At 38.8% G+C, this 22,681-nt stretch overlaps 1 protein-coding gene across 2 annotated transcripts in view; it reads right to left on the bottom strand.

The window, feature by feature from the left end:
- FGD6 (FYVE, RhoGEF and PH domain containing 6) overlaps positions 1–22,681 on the bottom strand; it is a 73,136-nt gene that overhangs the window by 26,354 nt on the left and 24,101 nt on the right. For both annotated transcript variants that reach the window (XM_030959437.1, XM_030959439.1), the window contains exons 3-8: positions 17,676–17,823; positions 14,897–14,964; positions 14,774–14,804; positions 6,193–6,344; positions 5,292–5,448; positions 4,544–4,631 (exon numbers count right to left, since the gene is read on the bottom strand). In XM_030959437.1, the coding sequence (XP_030815297.1) occupies positions 4,544–4,631; positions 5,292–5,448; positions 6,193–6,344; positions 14,774–14,804; positions 14,897–14,964; positions 17,676–17,823 (644 nt within the window). The remainder of the gene's footprint in view (positions 1–4,543; positions 4,632–5,291; positions 5,449–6,192; positions 6,345–14,773; positions 14,805–14,896; positions 14,965–17,675; positions 17,824–22,681) is intronic.

Raw genomic sequence — 22,681 nt, 5'->3', positions numbered from 1 at the left:
TCTTTCATTCAAAAAGGATCAGGAGCCAATTGTTCCTGCCTTCATAAGATGTCTTGCTTCATGCATGCCCCTCAGAGACCATTCAGTGTATTGTAATCTTTTCCTTATGCACAAAATTAAAAGGGAATTATGAAACATGTTTCTGCAGTAGAATTGCTATGAAAAGTGAGAGAACTTGTCACAGTTAATGAAAGCTTTGAAGAAAACAGAACTACAGGAAGAGAAACATTTGGCACTGACATTTTATTGTTTGGCAGACACCTAAGGGAGGATCCAAGGGAGAAGCATGAAGAGCAGGTTGGGGTGCAGGAAGAGGAACCGGCTGGGAGGCAGGGAGGGAGCTCTGGGAAGCACAATTGCCTGGGCCATGGGAACACTCAGCTTTCTGCTCTCCTCAGAGTTCTGCTTGATCATTAGCGGGATTTGGTTAACATATGATCTTTTGAGACAAGTCTGACCTGGACCAAAACTTTGTCTGCTGTACTCCATCAATATTGCATCCTTCATGTCTCTCAAAATCTTGTGCTGTAGTAGCTACCACCCACTCCAATGCAGTATTTAGGTGGCCACATATTCCATTTTGTAAAAAGTTAATCTTGCTTCACCTTGGGCTGTTCTGGTAAGAGGCTCGTATGAGGGAAAAAAAATTAACAGGAGGTATTTTGAAAGGAACTGGGAAGAGTTCACACCAGGTTTAATTTGGTTTAACCTGTCACAGATACAACACCAGGTGCCCTCTCCTGCCCTTCCTGTGGATGGGTGGTCTCTCAAGTTGGAGTTGTGCCAGAGCACTCTTTGGACTCCACCATTAAGCCAACAAATTAAAAGTTTCCAATTGCAACTTAACGTTCATTGGAGCCAGCACAAAAGACTCCAATGGGAATCTCCCAGTAGAAAAAATAAGTCCCTACAGCTCATACAGAAATAAGACTCCCAAACTCCACACTCACCTCTACAGGCTGGGAACAAGAGGTAAGGTGGGTATAATTTCCTCATCTGCAAATGTACAGCTGGCACTCTAAGACACTGTCCCTGGTACATGAAGGCACCAATTTAACATCCAAAGTAATTGCCGTGGAAACATAAAACCAGAGACCCAAGATGGGAACTAATTATTTCTTGGCATATTCATGCTTTATAACATGTTTCCCAAAACACCACCACTCAAATCCATTTTTGGATGGGTATTTTCTAGCATTTTAATTTAAATAATCAGTGAATAGAAGAGGTAAAATCAAGATTTTTAACATAACTGCATTCATTTAAAATTATGTATTTAAAACCAAAGGCAGCCTTTGTCTTGCAAAACTGCAGCAGCCAATAAAACAACTGTAAAATCCTGAAAGTGATAAATAGGTAATTTTCATCTTAGTACTCTCTTTATCTGGTAAGTGGACCTCAGTTTACAGCTAAAACTCAGCTTCAGAGAAGCATCAGAACAGATATTTTTAGTCTCTTCTGTGAATACACACTGGAAATTCTGTACTTACAACAGCCTTCTGGAGGTACTGCCATAAACTATACAGACAAGCTGATTTCACAGACATGAAAAATGTTGCAGTAAAATTTTTGCAAAAGTATTCCTACATGAAATAAATACAGAAGTCAGATATTAGGGTGAAATGGCATCTAATGTCTTTGCAAAAAAAAAAAAAAAAAATCCCCTCTTAAATGAGCTTTTGTTGTTCAGACTAGAATGACCTTAATCACCCCTTCAGAAATCCTTAATTCTGCTGGATACCCCAAAGCACAGCAAAAATAAACATAAAAGCACACTAGTACTGTTTTTGTGATGAAAATTTCTGTATGCCTACTTCTACCTGACAGCAGCCCTCAATTCTCTCTTCCCACTTGCTGGGGAAGTGGCTATCACTTCTTCTGCTTAAAATTATCTTCTGCGTCATTAACTACTTTTTGTCTTGGGTTGTCTAATGTAATTAATTTAAACTCAAAGCAATTGTTCCACAACATGTAATTGGCCTTGAGTCTGACAACTCTATTTCCAACCTGCAAAGCTGCAGAGTGCAAAAAGGCTAATTTTTCATCCCACTCAGCTGCCCCTCACTATAACCCAGTCAAGGATAATAAAGACACTCTCTGCCAGCCTTATGCTGTGAAAAAGAGGTGAGAGGCTCATCCTATGACAATCAAGAGCCTGTTCATATTGCACAGTCTCAAGTAATCTACTCAAATTAGAGTAGAGAAAGGATCACCTCTTTAATTTCTCTTTTGGGAGAAAGGATCACCTCTTTAATTTCTCTCAGAAGTCAGAGGCCTCTGATTAGCCTCCCCCATAAGGCATCTAATATTTACTGTACAGCATTCAGAGCCCACTATGTGAAGACGTGGAAGTCCACTTACTGGACTGGAGAAGCTGTATAATTAAGCAGAAACAGTGCTAAACTGTTCATCTTCTTGGTTTATTTATAAGTCCACCTGCTCCTGCTTTTGTTAGCACAAAAGTAACTCCACTTCAAAGCACCGCAACAATCTTGTGATGTGACCGAGTAGCAGCAGGTTACCAGTACAAAGCTGTCCCACTGACACAGAACATCTAAATAGGAAGAAATCCCTGCTGACTCAGGTCTGACAGCTTCATTTCCTGGATTATTTTCATTCTGCTGCTCTTGCCCTCCTCCCCACAGATCTCCCCCCACCTCCAGCCTAGGCAGCTGCTCCATCGCTACATCTCACCCACTGCAACAAAAGATACAAATGTTTTGCATGTCCTCCAGATGTTCATAGAGCACAAGCTTATACAGGCATTGCCTACTATTACACAGAGCTGTTGGAAGGTAACTAAGCAGATGGGTCATCCACAGAGACATGGAAGAGTCAAAACTCAAGGGCAACATACATGCACAAAAGACTGAACAGGCTGAAAATTAAACAGACCCAAAACATCACTCTCCAGCTCCAGCATAATTAAATTCTTGGCCTGATCTCTTTTATTGTTCCCACAGAACAAGAGAAAATTATGTTTCTAAATTTGCCACCAGCATGGCAATCCCATTCCTTTCAGCAGTATTTGCAGGTGTATTTAAAGCTGAGCAGCCACAGTAAGGTCTGCAGACTGGGGACCCCCACAATAACCCCCATCAGCACAGGATGAGACTTTTTTCAGGTCAAAAACATTCTGTCCCAGCCACAATGACAGCTCATCACTACGAGGAATTCCCCTTCAACATCTGAGCTTTGTTGCAGTGCCATCCATCACTCTGCTGTGTATATTGACAATGGCATTTGCTCCATCCTGATCCTCTATTCAACTAAACTCCATTTCAATTAAAACCCTTCAACTTACCCGAGGCTCCATTGATTTTGAAGTGTGTAACAAACTATACCATGCCCTTAAGTGAGTATCCTTTTAAAATAAAGCAAGTCCCCAAATGCCTTTTATGGGTTGATTTCATCAATTAAGTATCATTAAGGTTTTTCCCTATAAAGTATTCCATTTAATAAGAATTCTCCCCCTTTTTTCAACACCTTGAGTTTAATGAGATTATTAAAATGAAAAAATCAGTGTTGATAACTTGGAAACTGCTCTATAACATTTAAGTCTGAATCTGCCACAGCATCACTAGTCTAAGTACTGCTGGGGAAATGCCAATGAGTTGCTACAGAGCCAAAAAAAAAGGTCACGGAGCATTTTATTTTGCAGTTACTACATAAACAGAGGTTATTTTTAAATTGCTCATCAAGAAGCAATGGCTCTCAAAAACAATGCCTTAAGTATTTCCAAATCCTTACAGGAGCCATCCCCCTCTTACAACAAACACATCTCAAAATACTTCACAAAGGAGGCCTCTGTCAGTGCCCTCCCTTTACAGACAGAAAGCCCCACTGCATCATGGAGATCACTTGCTCTAGGCCACCCAAACACGCCAGTGCCACAGCAGAGTACAGAGCCCAGATTTCCTAGCTAGAAATCAGCTCCTCAGCTGGCTCTGGTAGCAAGTCTTAAGCACTTACCACTGTGCACTAAAAACATGTGTTTTGTCTTTAAAGGAGAATGGATTTTACAGACAAAATACCTGAGTGGGGAAGAAATGGAGAAGCTACTTACAAAAGTTCACAGTTGCATAGATATCTTTCTTCTCCTTGCTCCAATTTTTCATACAGCCTTTTTCATTTGTTAAACCCCCATCACCCCAAAAAACCAAAAATGCAAAACCCAAAGCAGGACAGGAGCATTCCAACCCTTTGGGGAAGTTACAGGCCTCTATTATCACAGATTCAAGCAAAACCATGACAGGTTTAATGTTTTCTATGTACTGTTGAATCTACCATCAGAACACACCACAGTGCTGTAAACATTAGGACTTAGCTTGTGTATCTTACCACAATCAATATTAGCAAGAAAAGCCTCTAAACCCACACCACATTTTAAAAAGAGCTTCACAAACCGTGACATGTTTTAGAAAAGCCTCACATATGTGAAGTCAGACAAACACACTTTACAGAGGGATACAACTGTCTGAAAACAGGTGTTCTGGGGCATGTGAAGACTGGTTTCTGAAGCCTGCAAAGAGCTTGACTGTACCTGTCAACAGAAGCCTGTACTGGGGAATCCTCTGAACTGGCTTGAGCAGATAGTGCTTGAGGGCCAGACTAGCACAGCGGGGGCTCATCTGAAAGAAACACCCAAAATAAATAACAATTCCACAGCAGTCAAAGGCTCCAGTAAAAGAAAACATGCCTCCAAACAACTACTGATTATACTGGATAAGCTTTTTACCTTTGAAAAGTGACACTGCCACAGTGTTAAGCACCACACTACAGAGCAAGCATTTCCATGTGGAAGACTGCATGCAGAGTTACCCAAGCATGAAAGACACTAGTAAGCACTCATATTCTGTAGATTCAGAACAGGTGCTTTGACCTAGGAGGAAGAGAGGTGAAGCTTCCCAGAAATAAAGGAAACAGGATAGCAAGGGCAAGATGCTCCTTTGTGATCGCTGTCAGTGTCCATTAGGCAAAAGGGCAGAGAAGACAGGAGTGCTCACTGCAGGAGTTTTAATTAATCCACACCTCTAAAGACAACACAGAATTAAAAGATCCATGCTTCAAAAATTCTAATTATCTTGAGTTTGCATTCAAAAAAATCTGAATCGGCAACATTGCAGAATTAAAAAGGCCTCTTGTCTTCTTCCTGTCTTAAGCCTAGACTGCAGAAAAAAACCCCATCACCAAAACACAAACAAATTAAGGACAGTTTCTAAAGCCCAGTGAAGGATCACAACTGCTAAAAAGGCACAAAACAGGTTATACCTTAAAAAAGAATACAATACCTCGAAGTCTTTGACTACTGATGCAAATCCTGCATTCTTCCTACACTGTTCATCTAATAATGCAACATTTTTATCAAATTCTTTGATGTAAGTTGAATACATCTTTAGGTATGGACCCTTTTTAACAAATATATCAGCAATTCTTTGATGCTCAAGCCTAGAAACAACAACAACAAAAAAGATGCAATTAGAGCTAAAAATAGCATACATCTTAACCCTACAGCAAAACATCTCTCTTTCACAGTAAGATGAGCTAGTTCATGCTCTGAACAAAAAGCTTCGAGCAGATAGATACCCATCTCAGTTGCTATTCTGAAACACCTTACTAGGCACACATCAACACACTAGTGTTAGATGACAACCACTTCATATACAGTCTTCTAAAAATGGTTTTGAACTGTTTGAACACTAGCTCAAGGTGAGCAAAGTCCTTACCCATTGCAGTGCCTGTGTCAGTGGGTTTTGTACAGCTCCACCCACCAGTGGTAACTGAGAACGATCTTCAAAGGGATTGTGGCTGTCAATCAGTGCGGTGCCTGATAAGTAGATCTAAACTACCTCTAAAATGCAAACCAGTCTTCAGAACAGCCTGCTTTTTCCCTAATGAAATCAGTGCACTTATCATGAAGGGGCCAGAAATTTCAATTCAAAATCAAATTTCAAATAAAAACTGTGATTGCTACAAAAATGTATTGGCATGCCTTCTGGACCTTTTGGGATGCATCTAAATGGAACAAAAGCACATCTAAATGAAAAATAATCTCCTATACTTTCAAAGTGCATTCTGACATTTAGGAAGGTACACGAAACACAAACAAGAGTCAAACCATAATCACAGTCACATAAGCCCCTCAGATAAATTTCAACATCAAAGGAGTGCAATCCCTTTATTGATAGTCACCAGTGAGATAATCGCTCCTCCAATTCCCTCAGGAGGTCCCGATTGAGTTCGTAGAGCTGAGGTAGGTAGTAGAGGATCTGGTTCAGGATTCTGTCCTCAATCACTGGCTTCCCAAGCTGCCTGGAGGCATGAGCCACAGCATCCCTGAAATCCTGCCAAGTACAAAGCACACAGAAACCCCCCCTTGCCATGAGTGAACAGCCTTCAAAGCACCAACACTGAGTGTGCAAAGGAGTTCTCATCACAGACATTCCAGGCACTGCTCCCTGTCACCTAAGGCAAGGCAGGTACCATCTGGGTTGTTTTTCTGCGGCTTCCATTCACTCCCCTGGGACTACCTTAATCCTTTTGGTTTGACACTGGAACTTTACTTTCTTGGTCCTGTACGCATAATATAGAAGTTGTTCCATATTTTTACAACAAGCCCTTAAGAAATGTGTTAGCATTACTTTTGAGGACACTAAGGTGGGCTAAACAAGGCTTGTACCTGCAAGGTTACTGTCAGCCTAGAGTGCCTTCTGGCAAATATGTAAGTCAAAAAATAAAACTTTTATATCAGCTAATACAATCATAGTATCTTACTTTAAAACCATCCTAGTGTTCATAACTCATCTATGAATGCCATTTTAGAGGGCAAAAACTAGGGTCAAAAAAATGCTGCTACTATATGTAGCAGCTCTTCTATATACAAGGAAATTAACATCTAATGAAAAGATACCATAACAACATGGGAATCACAAGATTTCAAATGCTGGCAATGATCAAAGCCAACACTGACTAGTACCTTTGAGACATTTACAAGGGAGGAGGAGCATCCTACTTACTCTTGAAGGATCTTACAGCATTTTTATGCTATAACCAGCTCCCAATAGGACACAGCTGAGGCTCATTGGTCCTCATTAAACTATTTAAAATTAAAATCTTGATCCCACACAAATCAGCATTGCCAAGATTGAAACTCAGTATCCATTATTCAGGGTATATTTCCTATTCACAAGCAAACAAATCTTTCAAAAAGTTCAGCAATCTAGCATTTCTCTTCAAAAAACAACACTGTCTTAATTGACAAAAAAAGAAAATATAAATTACGTAGTGTTACATATTACTGTGTCTCACTTAAATTTGGGCAAGAAGAGAATTAAACAGCTCTTCTGGAGTTTGTGGTTAGTGAAATCTAGTATCACATGCATGATCTGCAGGTATCTTGAAAAAAGGAAGCAACAAAATGTTCTAAGCACAGTAATAAGTTATATTTTAAATGTGCATGGGGTCCATGCCTGTCTTTGGAAACCTGTAGGTTCCTCAGGTTGAGGAAAAAAAGAAATTATCCCCCTTTTCCCCCTCCCTAGTCTACCACTGCAGCTCTTATTAGCTATCCCATCAGTCCAGCATCTGGCACTATTTAGGGTCTCTCAAACTGAAGCCTCAACTTTCCCCTGCTCTCCCTGTGCATTACGTCAGCTCTGGCAACGTGAGCTCCAGACACGCTTTCTTGCTTTCTGACCCTATGGGTCACAAAGGCTGTGACTGGGCACTTCTGACAAGAAACTGAAACGAGATACAGGGCACTGCCTGTAACTGGGGAAGGCTGAGAACTAAATGCAAGGGAGTTAAAAAACAGATGGCGTTATTCATATGGAAATGTTCTGGTCTACATCCTCTGTGCAGACTAGTGACACATAGGTTAACTACCAGCTGCATCTTATAGGTTTTTCTGACCCTGGGGAACTGCTTAACACTGAGATGATACATGGAATTACAATGGCAAAAGCTCAAATGAGGCATTCTGGAGAGCTTCATGCAAAATGCATCATCATATTATGATAATATTCTTCCCCCACCCCCAACTGTATGCACACACAATGTACTGTATGTATTTTGCCACAGGATGAGATGAGAATTTTGTTTGAATGTCATAAGGCAACTTGCACTTTTTTGATGAAAAGCAAAGCAGCTTTGTCTGTACTGTAATCAACAACCCAGGCTTTTCCCTAACCAAACAACAAAAGGAGAGCAGGCAGCCAGGTTTAGGCACCACTAGATAACACAGGAACGTCAGCTGTAGTTAAGAGCATTTCTTTAACTTCCAGATACAGCATTCAAAGAGTCTGCAGGGCGTTTTCCAAATACAGATTGGGTTTTCAACTAGCTTGACCCAAAGTCCATCAGCTTCATTATGGTTTATAGATTATGCCATTAAAGGCTCTATCATTGAAACAGCCATCCAAAATTTTACTTCATCACACCCTATATCCCTTTCCACAACTAAGTAAACTGAGGAAATGCTGCAGAGAGGAAATACAGGGAAATAAGATAATGTGAACCTTTCAAATTTTGAAAGCCTGCAAAACAACAAGAGATAAATTTCAACGTTCTTTTTAAATATTTTTTAAAATTATCTTCATTACTGACTATGCATTTGTCACTGTAATCATATTAAGATTTATTTTTAACCTGGCAGTGGGTGTGAAGTAACTGTCATGCCAAGTTCATCTTGAGATAAACTCAAGAGCTGAATGCAGAGAGCACATGCCTGGGGATCGGGGGTGGGAAAAGAAAAACAAATGTAACAAGGCTGGAATTATCAGTGTTTACACTTGAAGGTACTGGCCTTCTGAGAAAGTAATTTCATATGCAAAAGGACAAAACATAGATCAGGTCTGTTTTAATTACCAGATATAAAATAGCTAATTTACAAACTAAACCCTGAAATTTCACCCCCAAGGAGTGGAAAGTATTCAGATGACAACTTTTAGTGCAAGTAGGTGAATGACTTAGAAATTAGAAACTGCAGTAAAAGTTATTTAAAGTACCAGCACCTAGCTCCCTCTAAATCTCAATCAGTTCACTGCTAAATAAAAGCAGAATTGCTCTTGCAAATAATATATACATTGCTCTGATATCTGTACATGCCTGCATGACGTGATTTATATTACAAACATATTTAGCATGCTGTCCTATATAAAACTGCTGAAGAACACTGCTTTCATCAGCCTGTTCAAAGGCAATCACCTAGGTTGTCCTAGAAATTATTCTGTTTGAAGCAATGAAGCAATCCATTACAAGTGAATGTTAAAGACAGATTTTCTAATTAAAAATGTATCTTTCAAACACTGAAATCTTACTCATCAAAAAAAAGAAAAAAGAAAAAAGAAAAAAACAAATCCAAAAACCAACTTGCCATGCTTTGGAATTAATGTGCTTATTTCACTGAAAAACATTTGCAACTCTAGACATGGTTCATATGCTGCATGACAAAACCCAAAATATTATGCTAGTTATAATGAATCACCCCAGCTTCTTACCAGGATTTTTTTTCCTTTCAGAAGTAGGGAGGCTACTGTACATTTTCTGAAATGCTTGTTTACAGTTTCTAGTTTTACACTATATTCTGGTCCAGTAATAATCTTCTGATATCACTTTTTACTGATTAGGTAAAGGTAATTGTTTTCACACAGCCCCTTCAAGAGGACAGCACACATTGGCATCCTTGGAAAGAACCTTCTTTCCAAACCGGAAACAGTTCTAGTCTATGCTAGGCTAAGACAGCCTCCCACTGGGTACTTATCCACATGAAAATCTAGTCTAAGCATATTAAAGGCTTCTAAACACATACTGTTGCTGAATTGTTGTCTGATAAAACACCTCCAACTTGAAAATGTGTAGGAAATTCTATTTATCCTGTTAGTATACACTCCCCTTATAGCTGTGGAGTTTTTAAACAATATTTGAGGAGGTTACCATCATCACTGCTTTTATTTCCTCACACCACTCCTTCAATCCAACTTCCTTAAACAACAAAAAGGCTGTGATATCTGATAATTCTGATCCTGTTCTGAATCATCTGCAATCAGCCCAGGCACTTCCCCTCTGCAAAGGCCCTGACTCACAACCCCTCAGTTCTTCCCATCAGAGGATTCCCAGCAGTGATCTGCCTGTGTCAGTCTAAGGAGCAAAGGACAATTTTAGCTGTAAATCAAAAGAGGTACTGAGCAGACTAAAACCTTGCTCAGCTGCTGACTGGGTCAAGTGCACCTTAGGTACCTAACAGTTGAATGAAAATAATTTCAAATGGGTGAAATTAAAACTTCTTGCCAATTTAACAAGAGAAAGTATTACATAGTCACATATTCTATTCCTCACGCTTCAAACAATATTCATCTTAGATCTGTTCTCCCAGAACATACCATCAGCCAAAAAAAAAAAAAAAAAAGAACACTGAAGAACAACTCTCCTAGCTAAATACACCTGCAGATAGCTCAAAGATCAGTTTAATTTAAGGAAAAAAAGCAGGTTTGCACTTGGGTGCTTTTCAAGGAATACACACACATACAGACATCCTACGGTGAAGCAGGAGGGAAGAGGAGGAAGTTTCACAACAACCAGGCTGCTAGATGTGACAAACTGTAAACATGACTGCTTAGCAATACAGCTACAGAAGTTTTCACAAATAGACTATTTAAAATATAAATAGGCACTCCTAGCTGGAGTCAGACTATTAGCCATAAACTGCTAAGTTAAACTACAGCAGCTATAGTTAATCAAGACTATGACTCAGTGTGGATCATATTTTTCAAACATATGCCATTACTTTTGGAAAACTGACACACAATTCCACACCTTTTGTCTCAGGTAATAAAATAATCTATGAGCCCTTAACACAACAATGGATTTGATTTTTTTACAATAAACAATGATTTGACTGCGGCATATTCCCAGAATGCTATTTCAGGCAATGGGCTGGGTAGTAGAACAACACTTCATTCTAAACTAAAATTATTTTGTTAGTCTTCTTAGTAAGAGGACTACAGTTCCAACTCGTTGTCAAGTGTCTTAGCAGTTCTAAAGTACTTCAGAGACCAAACATTTATCAATATATTCACCTCAGACTGGTCAAATATTGAAATTTTGCAGATGGAGGAAAAGGAGTTGGATGTTCAGAGAATTTTTCATGGTCAAACAGTACATCAGTTGTAAGCCAGGACCCAAAGTCAGAACTTTGTTCCAAAGGCCATAGCTATTTTATTTTCCACTACATTCTTTTTCCAAATCTACCATGAATTATTTTTCATAATGCTTGGCTACAACAGACATCAGTTTATATCTATCTATCTATCTATCTATCTATCTATCTATCTATCTATCTATCTATCTATCTATCTATCTATCAGTATATAAAACTATATGCCATTTTTATATACAGAATTTTGCCATTTTCTTCTGAAAAATTGTAACATTAAACCAGAATTTTTCACTCGTGTCTCTGGAAGGACACACAATAGAAAACTATGCTTGACCTCTTATCTGCCTTCTGCAATAAGAAGTTGATCTTGTGGCTGCAGAAATGCTAAGAGGTGCCTGCTGGCAAGCTCCTACTTGGTCTCAGAGTCCAAATATGGATAGAACAGGGGTCTAAGTCAGAAGCACAGATTTAAAGACTCAGGCAAAAGCCCACAGGCTTTTACTCCTGTAAGGAGTAATCTCAAAAAACCAAGTTCTTCTGCTGGACCAGAAAGCCTTGCTGCTTATACCAAAGCAGCAGGGACGAAACAGAATCAAAAAGAGTGGAAAAACAAAAAGAGTGGAGGGTTTTGGCAAAAGAATAAAATTCAGAACAAAAACGTACCAAAAAAAAAAGACAACAAATAGCCAGACAGCTTACCCTCACAGTACCAGGAAGCTGCTGAGGAGGTCCTCTCACTCATGCAGAGCAAATCATCTCCAAAGAATCCCACAATAAAGAAGTACAAAGGGCACTAATCCTGCCTTACTCCTTTTGCCAGGAACACTGGGTGTTTTTTAGGCACAGAGCAACTCAGAGAGAAGTGATAAGCTTGTTTCTCTTATGTCACTTGTGTTTTACACCCAGCTCACTGTTTCTTTTTTCTGCAAGCGTCCTTAGCAAAAAATAGCACTTCTCCCATATTGTCAACCCTGGTTCACTCTCAGGAGGCAATGCATGAACCATCTCAAAAATGTGCATACAGAAGAGCTAGTTTGATTTAAACTCCTTTGTTTCCAGAATTTTCTAAAAGCATTTTACTGGAATCTCACCCTAAAAGAGCACTAACACAGTAACAGAAATATAGAAAATTCAAGATTACAGCTAATGTTTGATTAGATCCTCATGCAACCCCAATTGCTGGGTCTGTTTGAGATTGTGTGCTGTGTGCAAAGCCATGCGAGTCCCTTATCTCTGTTATGACCATCTTGTTTAGTATTTACAGAAGTATCACCAAGTGTTTATAATTTTGCAGTGTGTCTTCAACAGAAGCAGTCAGATGTACTTGTAGTGTGCCACAGGGTCCACATAGGCTGGCACTCTGGTATCTTGGAAGAGTTGCTCCACCTAACTTGACTTTGTCAACATAGAAAAAAATGCTAAAAAATTTCAGTGGTACTTGTAACTAGTTTGCATCACATTCCTACCTCCTCAACTGCTTTAGATTCCACTTCAAAGGCTCTAAGATGAAGCAAATTAAAAAGCTTTTCCTTACATCAACAGTCCTTTTCCTTGGTGCCATGTGATGCATTTAGCTGACATTGGTAAAATATACTGAAGAGAGTATTTTTCATTTTAGATCATTGCTAATGGAATTAGTCACTAAATTTCAAGTGGAAAACCACTAATGGATGGCTCAGAAGATGCAATGGAGCATCCCTCAATAAGCCAAATGTTTACTATGGGTAAAAGAGCCCAGTCTGGGGAGAATCTAAGTTCTAATTCAGAAATTTGTCAGAGGTTGCTTGACTGGCTGTTAGCAAGCCAAAGTGGTCAGAGCACATGAAATCAAAAGGATAATTTTATCAACATTAAAATATTATCCATATATTATTAAATCAACTGATTTAATCATATGTGTGAAAAACAAACAAATCCTCAGGCATACCCCACTGTGGAAACAAAAAACTGCGTGTCTGCAACCTTACTCACCTATGGCAGTTCTTATTTAATGAAGAATGCACACACACAGAGCCTCAAAACCAGTGCCCTCTCTGACAAAGACACCCACCAAGGTTCCTGCTGCAGCTAAGGACAAGTTAAGGACAAAGTATTTCCTAAACTCCTAGCCTAGCATCCTCCCTGTTAGACCAGGCTGAATACATGCTGATTGTCATTGCTAGCCAACAAAAACATTTCTAAGAGTTTTTATTTGGCAGCTAGAAACTAGTAGACTGTCATGAATAGAGTTGCAAATTATCCATTAAAAGAAAAGCAAAACACATCCCACACCACTGCACATCTTCACTGTGGGGACAGCTTTAAGTTTATCCCAGAAACTTCCTAAGCTCTCTACTCTTCCCTTTTTCACACTGTTCTTCTACTTGCCTGCATCCTCCTTACCAACAGGCTTTCTTCCAGTACTGCACATATTACCTAAAAATCTGGTACACTGAAAAGCAAAGATACCTTTAACAAATAAGTCAAATGTCTGAAAAATATGACAATTTAAAATTACACAGCTTAAAACTTGCCTAGGACAACTCTCTTCCTTTTGTCAGTATTTAAGATTAAGTTCAGTATTAGAAACCATGTTGAATATAAATTATATATTGGCTTCAACTGACTGAGCCAGCTCATAAAAACCAAGCTTGAACAGAATCAGAAAAACAGTTACTAGGAGGAAAGCTAAGAGGAATCAGCAAAAGATGCGGTGAGCTTTTTGTTCCCTGAAAAAAATCCCTGTATTACAGGACTGTATACAGCCATCTATAAGAGCCTTTGTTCCCAGTTTCACAGAACATGCTTCTCAAGGGACTGAGACAGACCAATGCATCTGTTTGCAATATAACCACTTCTATTGCCCAAGGAAAAAAACCACTATGTTTGCACTTAACAGAGTGACAAAATGGTACACATATATATAATTTCAAACTTGACAGAAAACACGCAAAATAGAGAGAGAGAAAGAAAAATTCTTCATTAATTTCCCATTATCACCTTCAGCACAGCATGTTTTACAGATGACTGATCTGCACAAACACAGATGAAATACTTAACCCTGGCTGTGTACAGCACATTCCAGGTACTACAATCACAGGTTTTATCAGAAAGTAAATGTCTGCCAAGGAACTGCAGCCTCACAAAAATACACTGTCATGGTGATGGATGCACCATTAGAGCCATTAGCTATTAATTGGATTACTTCAAGAATGTACCATTTTAATGTACCAGTTCTAAAATAAATTGTTCCTGCTCCCCTCTACTATTTAAGGAGTTATTCTAACCAAAATCTTTATTTTTGGTGTTATGTACATATTTATAAGCCATTACAAGCTGGCTTATAAATATGATTCTTATTAACATAAATTGACATATATTAAATTTTCAGTATTCAATACCCACATTCAGTTGGAAACTGCATAAATTATTAAGGAGATCCAGAAGGAACCACCAAAATATTCATCCATTATGTAAAATATGAAACATTAAAGTACAGCTTAATTAGATTAATTTTTATATTTTGACTATGTAGATGCAGCAGAAAAAAGGCACAGTCACTACCATAAAGCCTAAACATAAAACTTTAATAGATTAAACAAATAGAAGAGGAAACTGCTTTTTTTTGGGAGTACTTACAATGTGTAAGAGCTTTAGCACATCCACAAACCTATCAGAAAAGCAAGAAAAAGCAAACAGTTACATTTTAATTGCCCAATTAAAATATATTGAGTAGTTATTAAGAATAGCATTGACACTTACACCTTCTCTGAGCTCATGATCTCCTTGGCAATGTGGTAAACCTTTGTTTTCTTTCCAGCTGCCTTACCCTGCAAATAAAATTACACGTTACACTATGCACCTACTAAAATTGTCATAAAGATCATTTCCAGCTATTAGTTCCTTAAATTCAATGTAACTATTTGATAGTTACTTCTACGAAAAATACTTCATACTGCTTTGAAATCTCTTGGCTTTGACACCTTCTGGTTTTTCAGGATCTGTGAGAAAATCTGTTTAGCTTGTATCTGGAAACAACAGTATTAGCTAGGAGCAGCCTTTCAGCCTTTTCTTTTAATTATTACAGGAAGCACTGAAGCCTGTAATGAATGAAGTTCTAGCAAACAACAATTAGTGGTTTAGCAAAACTACTAAACTACAGGTAGTATTTCTATCTTACTTGATTCTTTGCTTCTCACTAATACAGCAATGGTAATATTTGCAGCGATCTCAAATGTGTTTCAGGAACATTTTAAAAGACATACACATTTTCTTTAGTGAAAAACATGACGGCAGGAGAAAAAAAAAACATTAAAAAAATCACATTGAAGAAAATAGCCAGTTTTGGACAATCTACTAATGGAGCTGCTGGAATACAGAGCAACATTCCAAAGATGCAGATATGTGAGCCTTGTCATTTGCCTGAAACATTGTGGAGATGATTTTGGGTCTCACATGCACATTTGGCTTCCAAAAAACCAGTGGCCCAGTCCAACCTCAGACAGAGGTAATAGGTATAACAAAGCAAACGGGGCAGGCACTGGGATGCAAACGTGTCTGCTACACAGTGTAACTTCCACGTAGGATTTCCCTCAGATGGAACACCTTTTTCCAAAACAGCTCTCATGGTTTGCCATATGCTTCTCTGCTGCCAGCTGTCAGCACGTCTATTGCACATTCAGGCTTTCATTTTAATGGGCTGCAAAGAAAGAGAGGATGAGGAGCCCTAAAACACCCACAGGATACACTCAAGTGAGATGGAAGTCCTGGGAAGGCTGTATTGAGTGTGGTAGTACAATATGGGCACTGAACTGTTTGTTTAGAATATCAGGTATCAGTGGCATTTTATCCACAAAACTTTGGTTCATAAGCACTTATGTTACAAGATTTCTCTAAAGATTTAGTTCTTCTCAAAACCTGTAAGTTAGTCTCAAGTGCTGGAAAATAAACCATGGAAGAGATAGTACTCATAGGTTGGTTTTAATGATATTGTTGCACTCAAAATAAAAATCAAAATCTACTTTAATTTTTTTCATTGGAATTTAAATGACAGCATGTTTAATTACTGAATTAAAATTAATTTCTAAATTAAATAATTCTGTATAACACCAGATATGTGCAAAATACATTATTTATTTTATATACTACAGACATCTGCACACAGATCTGGAATTTTTCTTATGAAATTAAACTTATTTCCAAAGAACACTGAGATCTATCCAGTGTGAGTCAATCACATTCAGGCAAGATTGTAACACCTATTCTCAGGCCACCGTGCTTATATAGAAAGCACAGCTGACACACTCCCTGCAAGACTGAATTCACAAGTAAGGCAATTATGCAGAGCAAGGTATCTGCCATCACTGTAAATGTGTCAGTTGCAAATTAGATGAAAATTAGTATTTTGAGAACAAGATGCTACCGCTAAACAATTACAAAATGAAATATCACAACCCCATTTGAAAGACTTTTCACATACCAGCTGGTGCTGAAAGGGCCACTTTTCATTTGCTCAGACAAAGATACTCTGGCTCTGAGAATCTCTAATGGGGGAACCAAAGGGATACAAATAAGGCTCTCCGGCACAACACTGGAAAGAGGCTCTGTAAGTCCCCTAACAGATATAAAGCATCAAACCAGCCAGATGCTTGCAGTAAGGAAAAGTGAAACAAGCCCAGTTGATGGGGGATGCAGAGACTGCTTCATTCTCCTCTGCAGCTGCTCTCGCTGTGAGAAGTTGGTTGTTAATTCCCAGCTGCCGGCTGCACGTGCCGCAGGCAGCTGAAGCAAGCGGCAGCAGATGCCTCACAGCAAGCGCTGAATTACTCCATAAAACCTGCCTGAGAACCCTCCTAATGGGGACACTTTCCCGTAAAACTCCCTTGTGAAAGGCTGAGGGCATTTGTAGAGGCATGCAAGGTAAGTTAGCTTCCATACAGGTAAAGTCTTGTTTGGTTTCACAGGAACAAGCTTTTCCCTAGACTCTTTCCCTTTCCCAATTTAGTCCTCTCATTTGGTTTAACAACATTCAGGCCCAACATGCCAAGTTTTCTCTTCCAGCACTAAAAAGTTTCATTGGGTTTTTCTGTTTCTCTTGTTGGGGCTTTGTTTTTGTTTTGTTTTTGTTTTAAATTATTTTTAAAGAAAGGAAGCAGATATAACTACTATCAAAGGAAACAGCTGCTGGGACTGGTGCTGAGGAGAGGGACTGGTCTATGGGCAGGCTGGTTTCAGGGCGTCCAGGGCTGAGAAGTAAGAACATGGGTACCCCCAAAGGGAGGGACAGGACCCTCATAACTTCATTTCATTCAGAGTAGTTAACACTGTCCTCCTGCTCCTCATTTGAAGAAGAAATAAAAATAAAATAAGGAAAATCACTCCAAGCTGGCACTCACAGAAGGTAACAGAAGGTAACAGAAGTGCAGACCTCGATCTCAACAGGCAACAGGTGGTTTACATTTGAAAATATTCCAACATGTTACAACTAATGAAATACTGCAAGAGCGAGGAATACCTTCAGAAGATAAAGATAAAAAGATACCTGTTTATCTTCTTGAGGATCAGTCTCCCCCTTACTGGAATCAGAATTTGTGTCATCATCTTCATCAGAACTGTTCATGATATCTTCTTCATCTGACTGAAGATCTCCCATTACCACATTGGGATGATCATGGTGTTCTTCTAAGGACCTAGTATTAAAATATAAACATCGTACTTCATTTATGTAAAGAGCTTTCTGTTTCACCCCACAATAAATTATCTACTTGGTATCAGACACTCTGAAAACAGTAGTGGGTAGTCTGAAGATTATAGCAGTTGGAGGCTTTTCCACAGTGGACTCACAACTCTGCAACATTTTATATATGCTGGCATTGATACTATGTTCATTGACAGCAAGGAAAAGCCACAGTACCTTTGGAGTATTTATACTATTCATGTCCATCAGACTTTGCCTAACAACAAAGTCTGATAAATCTATCCCCTTATTGCTACATGCACGTATAGAGCAATATTTGTACTGTGTGCAGGATAAAGAGATCATAGCCATTTTGCTATCCTCTATCTCCCAGCAGCAGGTCTTGTTCCAGATATGGTACTCACACTGGAGCTTTCTTTGTGAAATTCTAGATGCATGTATACATACAGGCCTGTTTCTCAATGCATATGCTAAACAACTGCATCAGTGACAGCAATATCATAACCATTCTGTCCAACAACTCTTCTTAAAATCAGGAAACCAGAATCTTCTGCAATTAAGAACACCCATCCCCCAAAACCAGACACCTTTTGGAGAGCTGTCAAAGCTGTACAACAATCTTGTTCTGCTGCTGTACAATCATTGTAGAGGTCTCTTTTTATTAGCTTCAGCCATGTTTGCAATACAGGAACTGCATGAGACAGGCACACAATCTCCTTCCTCTAACTAGCCTTGACAACTTCAGTAGAGATTTAAGAAATGCAATTCTAGAAGAAAATATAAAAGGAGGTAGGGAAAGATAGATAGGAAAACAAACTAGAGGAAACAGCCTTAAATTTCTGGAAGGTTACATGGAAACACACCAAATCTCTGGGTTCCTACTTTCAATCCTCAAAAATATTTAATAATTTTCAATTACATTAAAACTATCTAAAAATCACATAATCTGTGTTCAAGGTCTGCAAAAAGATGCTGGGATGCCACAGATTTACTTTGACATGAGCCAAAACTGATTAGCTATCCTGCAAAACAAAAAGCAAATCCAGGAACCCTTGTCTACAAGCTGCTGCAGCCAGCAGAGATCTCACTGGGCTGACCAACATCTAATTTTATACAGCCAACAACTGCTGCCAGGGCTACACACTTCTCCATACACCTGGCCCTCTGCCTCCTGAGGCAAGGTATAGTTAGGACTGTTTTTCTGCTTGCTTTGAATCAGAGGAAAGCAAGGATGGAGGGTAACTATTCAGACTTGCCACCTCTATCTGTGATAGCTACCAGAAAGAAAATCTGTCACCACGGATCCCACAGAAGGTGTCTGCTAGCAATCTGAAAAGCAGAAGTATTCCTCAGGGCTTGGGTTCAGTACTGGGACTTTGGGACTGGCACTGTAAACAGGTTTGTCAGCAACGTAGACAGAGGGACTGGGGGCTCCCTCAGCAAGAGTGCCCAGCAGGTCAAGGAAGGGAATTCTGCTACAGCAAAGTGTTTATTACACAATGCTCAAGATAGAGTTAAAAACAAGCAAACCAACACAAAAACGCTGATCACAAATAGAAATGTATTTGGAGATAAAGATTAGCTGGCCTGTGGACAGACCTTGGTCAGCCATGAAGACACAGAGAAGATTAAAATAACTTGGTTCTATTATGACAGCTACAGGAAGGACTTGGGAAACTCCCAAGCAGTTACTGTCTCCCAGAACCAAATGGGGCGGGGGAAGGAAGGAGACTGTAAGGTCATCACTGAGTTCAACAAGGTCCTGAGCCAATACTGCAGCACCCTGGGGGCAGAGAGACACCCCTTTATTTGGGTTTGGAAATTACCAGCTGCATGCAGGAAGACGGTAGCCACCAGAGACATGAGTGCTGATGACAACAGCATATGGTGTATGCCAGGGACAGCTCCCATAGCGCCTCCAGAAGTTTCAGGAAGACAAAAAAAAAGCAGCTTTTTACTGGAGCTTTCCCTGGAATGCTAGCAGGAAACTAAGATTTCTGCAGTTATTCATTAACCTCAGCATTTCAGAAAACCCCTTGTCTAATTTATATAAGTCACAGTCAGCTGAGAATATTTATTGTACTAGATCCCATCTCATATTCTTTTATTATGACAAACACAAACATCTTTATTACATCAGTAGCATGACATGAGGTAGATATATGCCCCAGCTTTAGTCAAAACCTGCAACAAAAATTACTGCTGTTCCTTCCTTTACTAAATTACTCAGCTTTACCATCCACATCTGTCACTGAATCTATCTCTGACCAAGGGTATTTTTTCCCCTACTGCAAAATATAGTAAGTGCTTTATCTCTCACCACACTGGAATACACTTTTTAGTCCATTATTCATTAATGTCTAGTTTTGTTAACAGACATTTAATTGCCCTTTTTCCTACTCTTAATATTTGTTTTAATTGCCATTTTAATTTCCTTTAACTGAGATTCCTTCTCATCAAGAAAACATTGTCTTCACACCTGCGACATCACTGTTCTTTTGCCTCAGCATATTCTACTGGATGCCCACTCCCAGACTTTGTTGTCATTCTTCATTTAAACTTGTCAGGGCAGCTATGCCAAAACTTAGAAGTTTAAGAAAATCTATCCTTTTGGAAGTCAGAAACAAGAATACTTCCAGATGAAGCTGTGTTTTACTTGCACAAATCCAATCCCCTCATCACTGAAGGATGAAGAACAAACTAGCTGGTTTGTGCTGTGTGAAGCATTTTCTAAACATAAGATTAATCAGCTTATTTAATAGGAAGTTTCAGTAAAAAAAAACAAAAACAAAACCAAACCAACTTAAAAATTTAAATAATTAACTAGGGATAATTAGGATGTGTATAGTAAGTGTCCACAAATGACAGCCACTCACTGTATAAATTTTTTTCCTTACTGCTTAAACATTGTGATTTATAGGAAGATCCTTTTCTGGCCTTTGTGGTACTTATGCCCACAGTATTCATGTAAAGAAAGCTGTGACAGCTGAGAGAACCATGTATAAAATCTTATGTACAGTATCTACTCCATTTGTATCCTGTATTTGCTCAGTTCACAGCACTCTGGTTCTTCCACATGATACATCTTGTTGAGGGTTTTTTTAGTGCCATTTTTAATACTTTTCCCCTTCTTTTCTTTGCTTTTTAAAGAAAGAACACATTGGATGATTAGATGATTAATGATCAAGAGTCAGTTCACACTCAGCTATTTTCCAGAATCAAACAAGCCATCAGTCCAGGGATAGGATGCAATACTGGAGCCAGGGGTAGATACCTTTGTGGTGATATCTGCAGTTGTGTCCTCTTCTTCATAGAAAATGGGGACAGAGTTACTGTGTTGTGTTTATCAGCCATGTGCTGAAGAACACACAGTTCCCCTCAGACATTACACCTTAACCTTTCATGGCAAATGCTGTGGCTTTTCTGGTGAAACAGAAAGCAGATCTGTATTTACTGATTACTCTTGTCTGTACTTTTACCTCTGAAGTCATCTATAACATAAGTGTATGTATGGTTCTCTTAAAGTTATCTCTGGATAAAGTGAAATCCCTTGCACTTTAACTGCCTTTGGAAATAGTAGTAAATCTTTAAATAAACAGTCTTTTCTAGCACATATTAATCTCCCTCTTCCAAAATACCACAAGCATGCAGTAAGGTCTATTTTAAGTGGCTCTTCTGATAGGTATTTTGGGGATACTGTGAACTGTCTCTATCTTGTTCCCTCTTCATCACGATTCTTTGTCCTACCCACAGCAATACCCATAGAAACTTCTGCATTATCAGTCATGTGAAACACCAGCCCTGCCAACTCACTGTGCTGTGCACTGAGTAAGAACATCTTGCCATATCTCATGAGCAAGTAATCTAAATATAGATGTGGGGCTTTTTTATTTCACACATAAAATGAAGGAATCATTAGTTTGCCTTGGAATGAGTGGCTTATGGGATGATGCATTTATGTTGTGCTGTATTTTCCTATTGCAATAGTAAAATACTAATGAAATAAAACATGCTGCTCCTAGCAAGACATACAAGATAAACTGTCAGAACTTAAAAATTGCCATCAGACTATTACCACTGAGAATCAGCATAAAAACCACTTATTGTCTTCAAGAGATGACCAAGACTAATTCAGACTAGTTTATTGTCTTATAATAGAAGCTTCAAATGCACCTGTGGCTTCACATTCAGACATTGTTGATTTGGACCCTCCATAGGGCACTATAGCCTGAAGTCACAATTAACATTTCAGTCTCCATTTCCCACTCCTTTAGAAAGCAAATAGTACTTTAAGGTTGACTGAGATCATTCAGAAAGATTCTCTGCCATGGAATGCTCCAACATTAAGTATTTTATAGTATATTGGAATGACTTCAAGTGTGAGCATCACCATAACTACTAAAAAGCAAGTTTCCAAAGCTCCAAAGTACTTGCTAAAATATATTCATCCACACTACTGCTTTACACACATTTCCTTGTGATCTTCATTATTTTTAGATCTTTTTCCTACTTTCAGTAAGTAATAAAAATATGTAGGAATGCTGAATGAACAGAGCCTTGCACACAACACTCTGCTAAACTCTTCATTTCTCATTCTTTTGTTGTTTTAAGAGGAGTCACTGGTATACTCCGCTTTATCTTTCTGTCTCTTCCTCCAGTATTTTATTGTGTGTTTTTTGTGGGTGTTTATGTTTATTTATTTTTAAAGCAAGCTTTCAACATGCAGGCAAAATTACACAAGCTGAAGTTCCTACTCAACTAAAAAATACATACCAGAACTTCAGAGAGCAACTTAACATGCCCTATTATATTTCATCTCAAATCCTTTTAGTGTCATCATAGCATTTCTC

This window comes from Camarhynchus parvulus, chromosome 1A (assembly GCF_901933205.1).
Source record: "Camarhynchus parvulus chromosome 1A, STF_HiC, whole genome shotgun sequence".
Lineage (NCBI taxonomy): Eukaryota > Metazoa > Chordata > Aves > Passeriformes > Thraupidae > Camarhynchus > Camarhynchus parvulus.
This window is presented reverse-complemented; position numbering and strand designations above follow the sequence as displayed.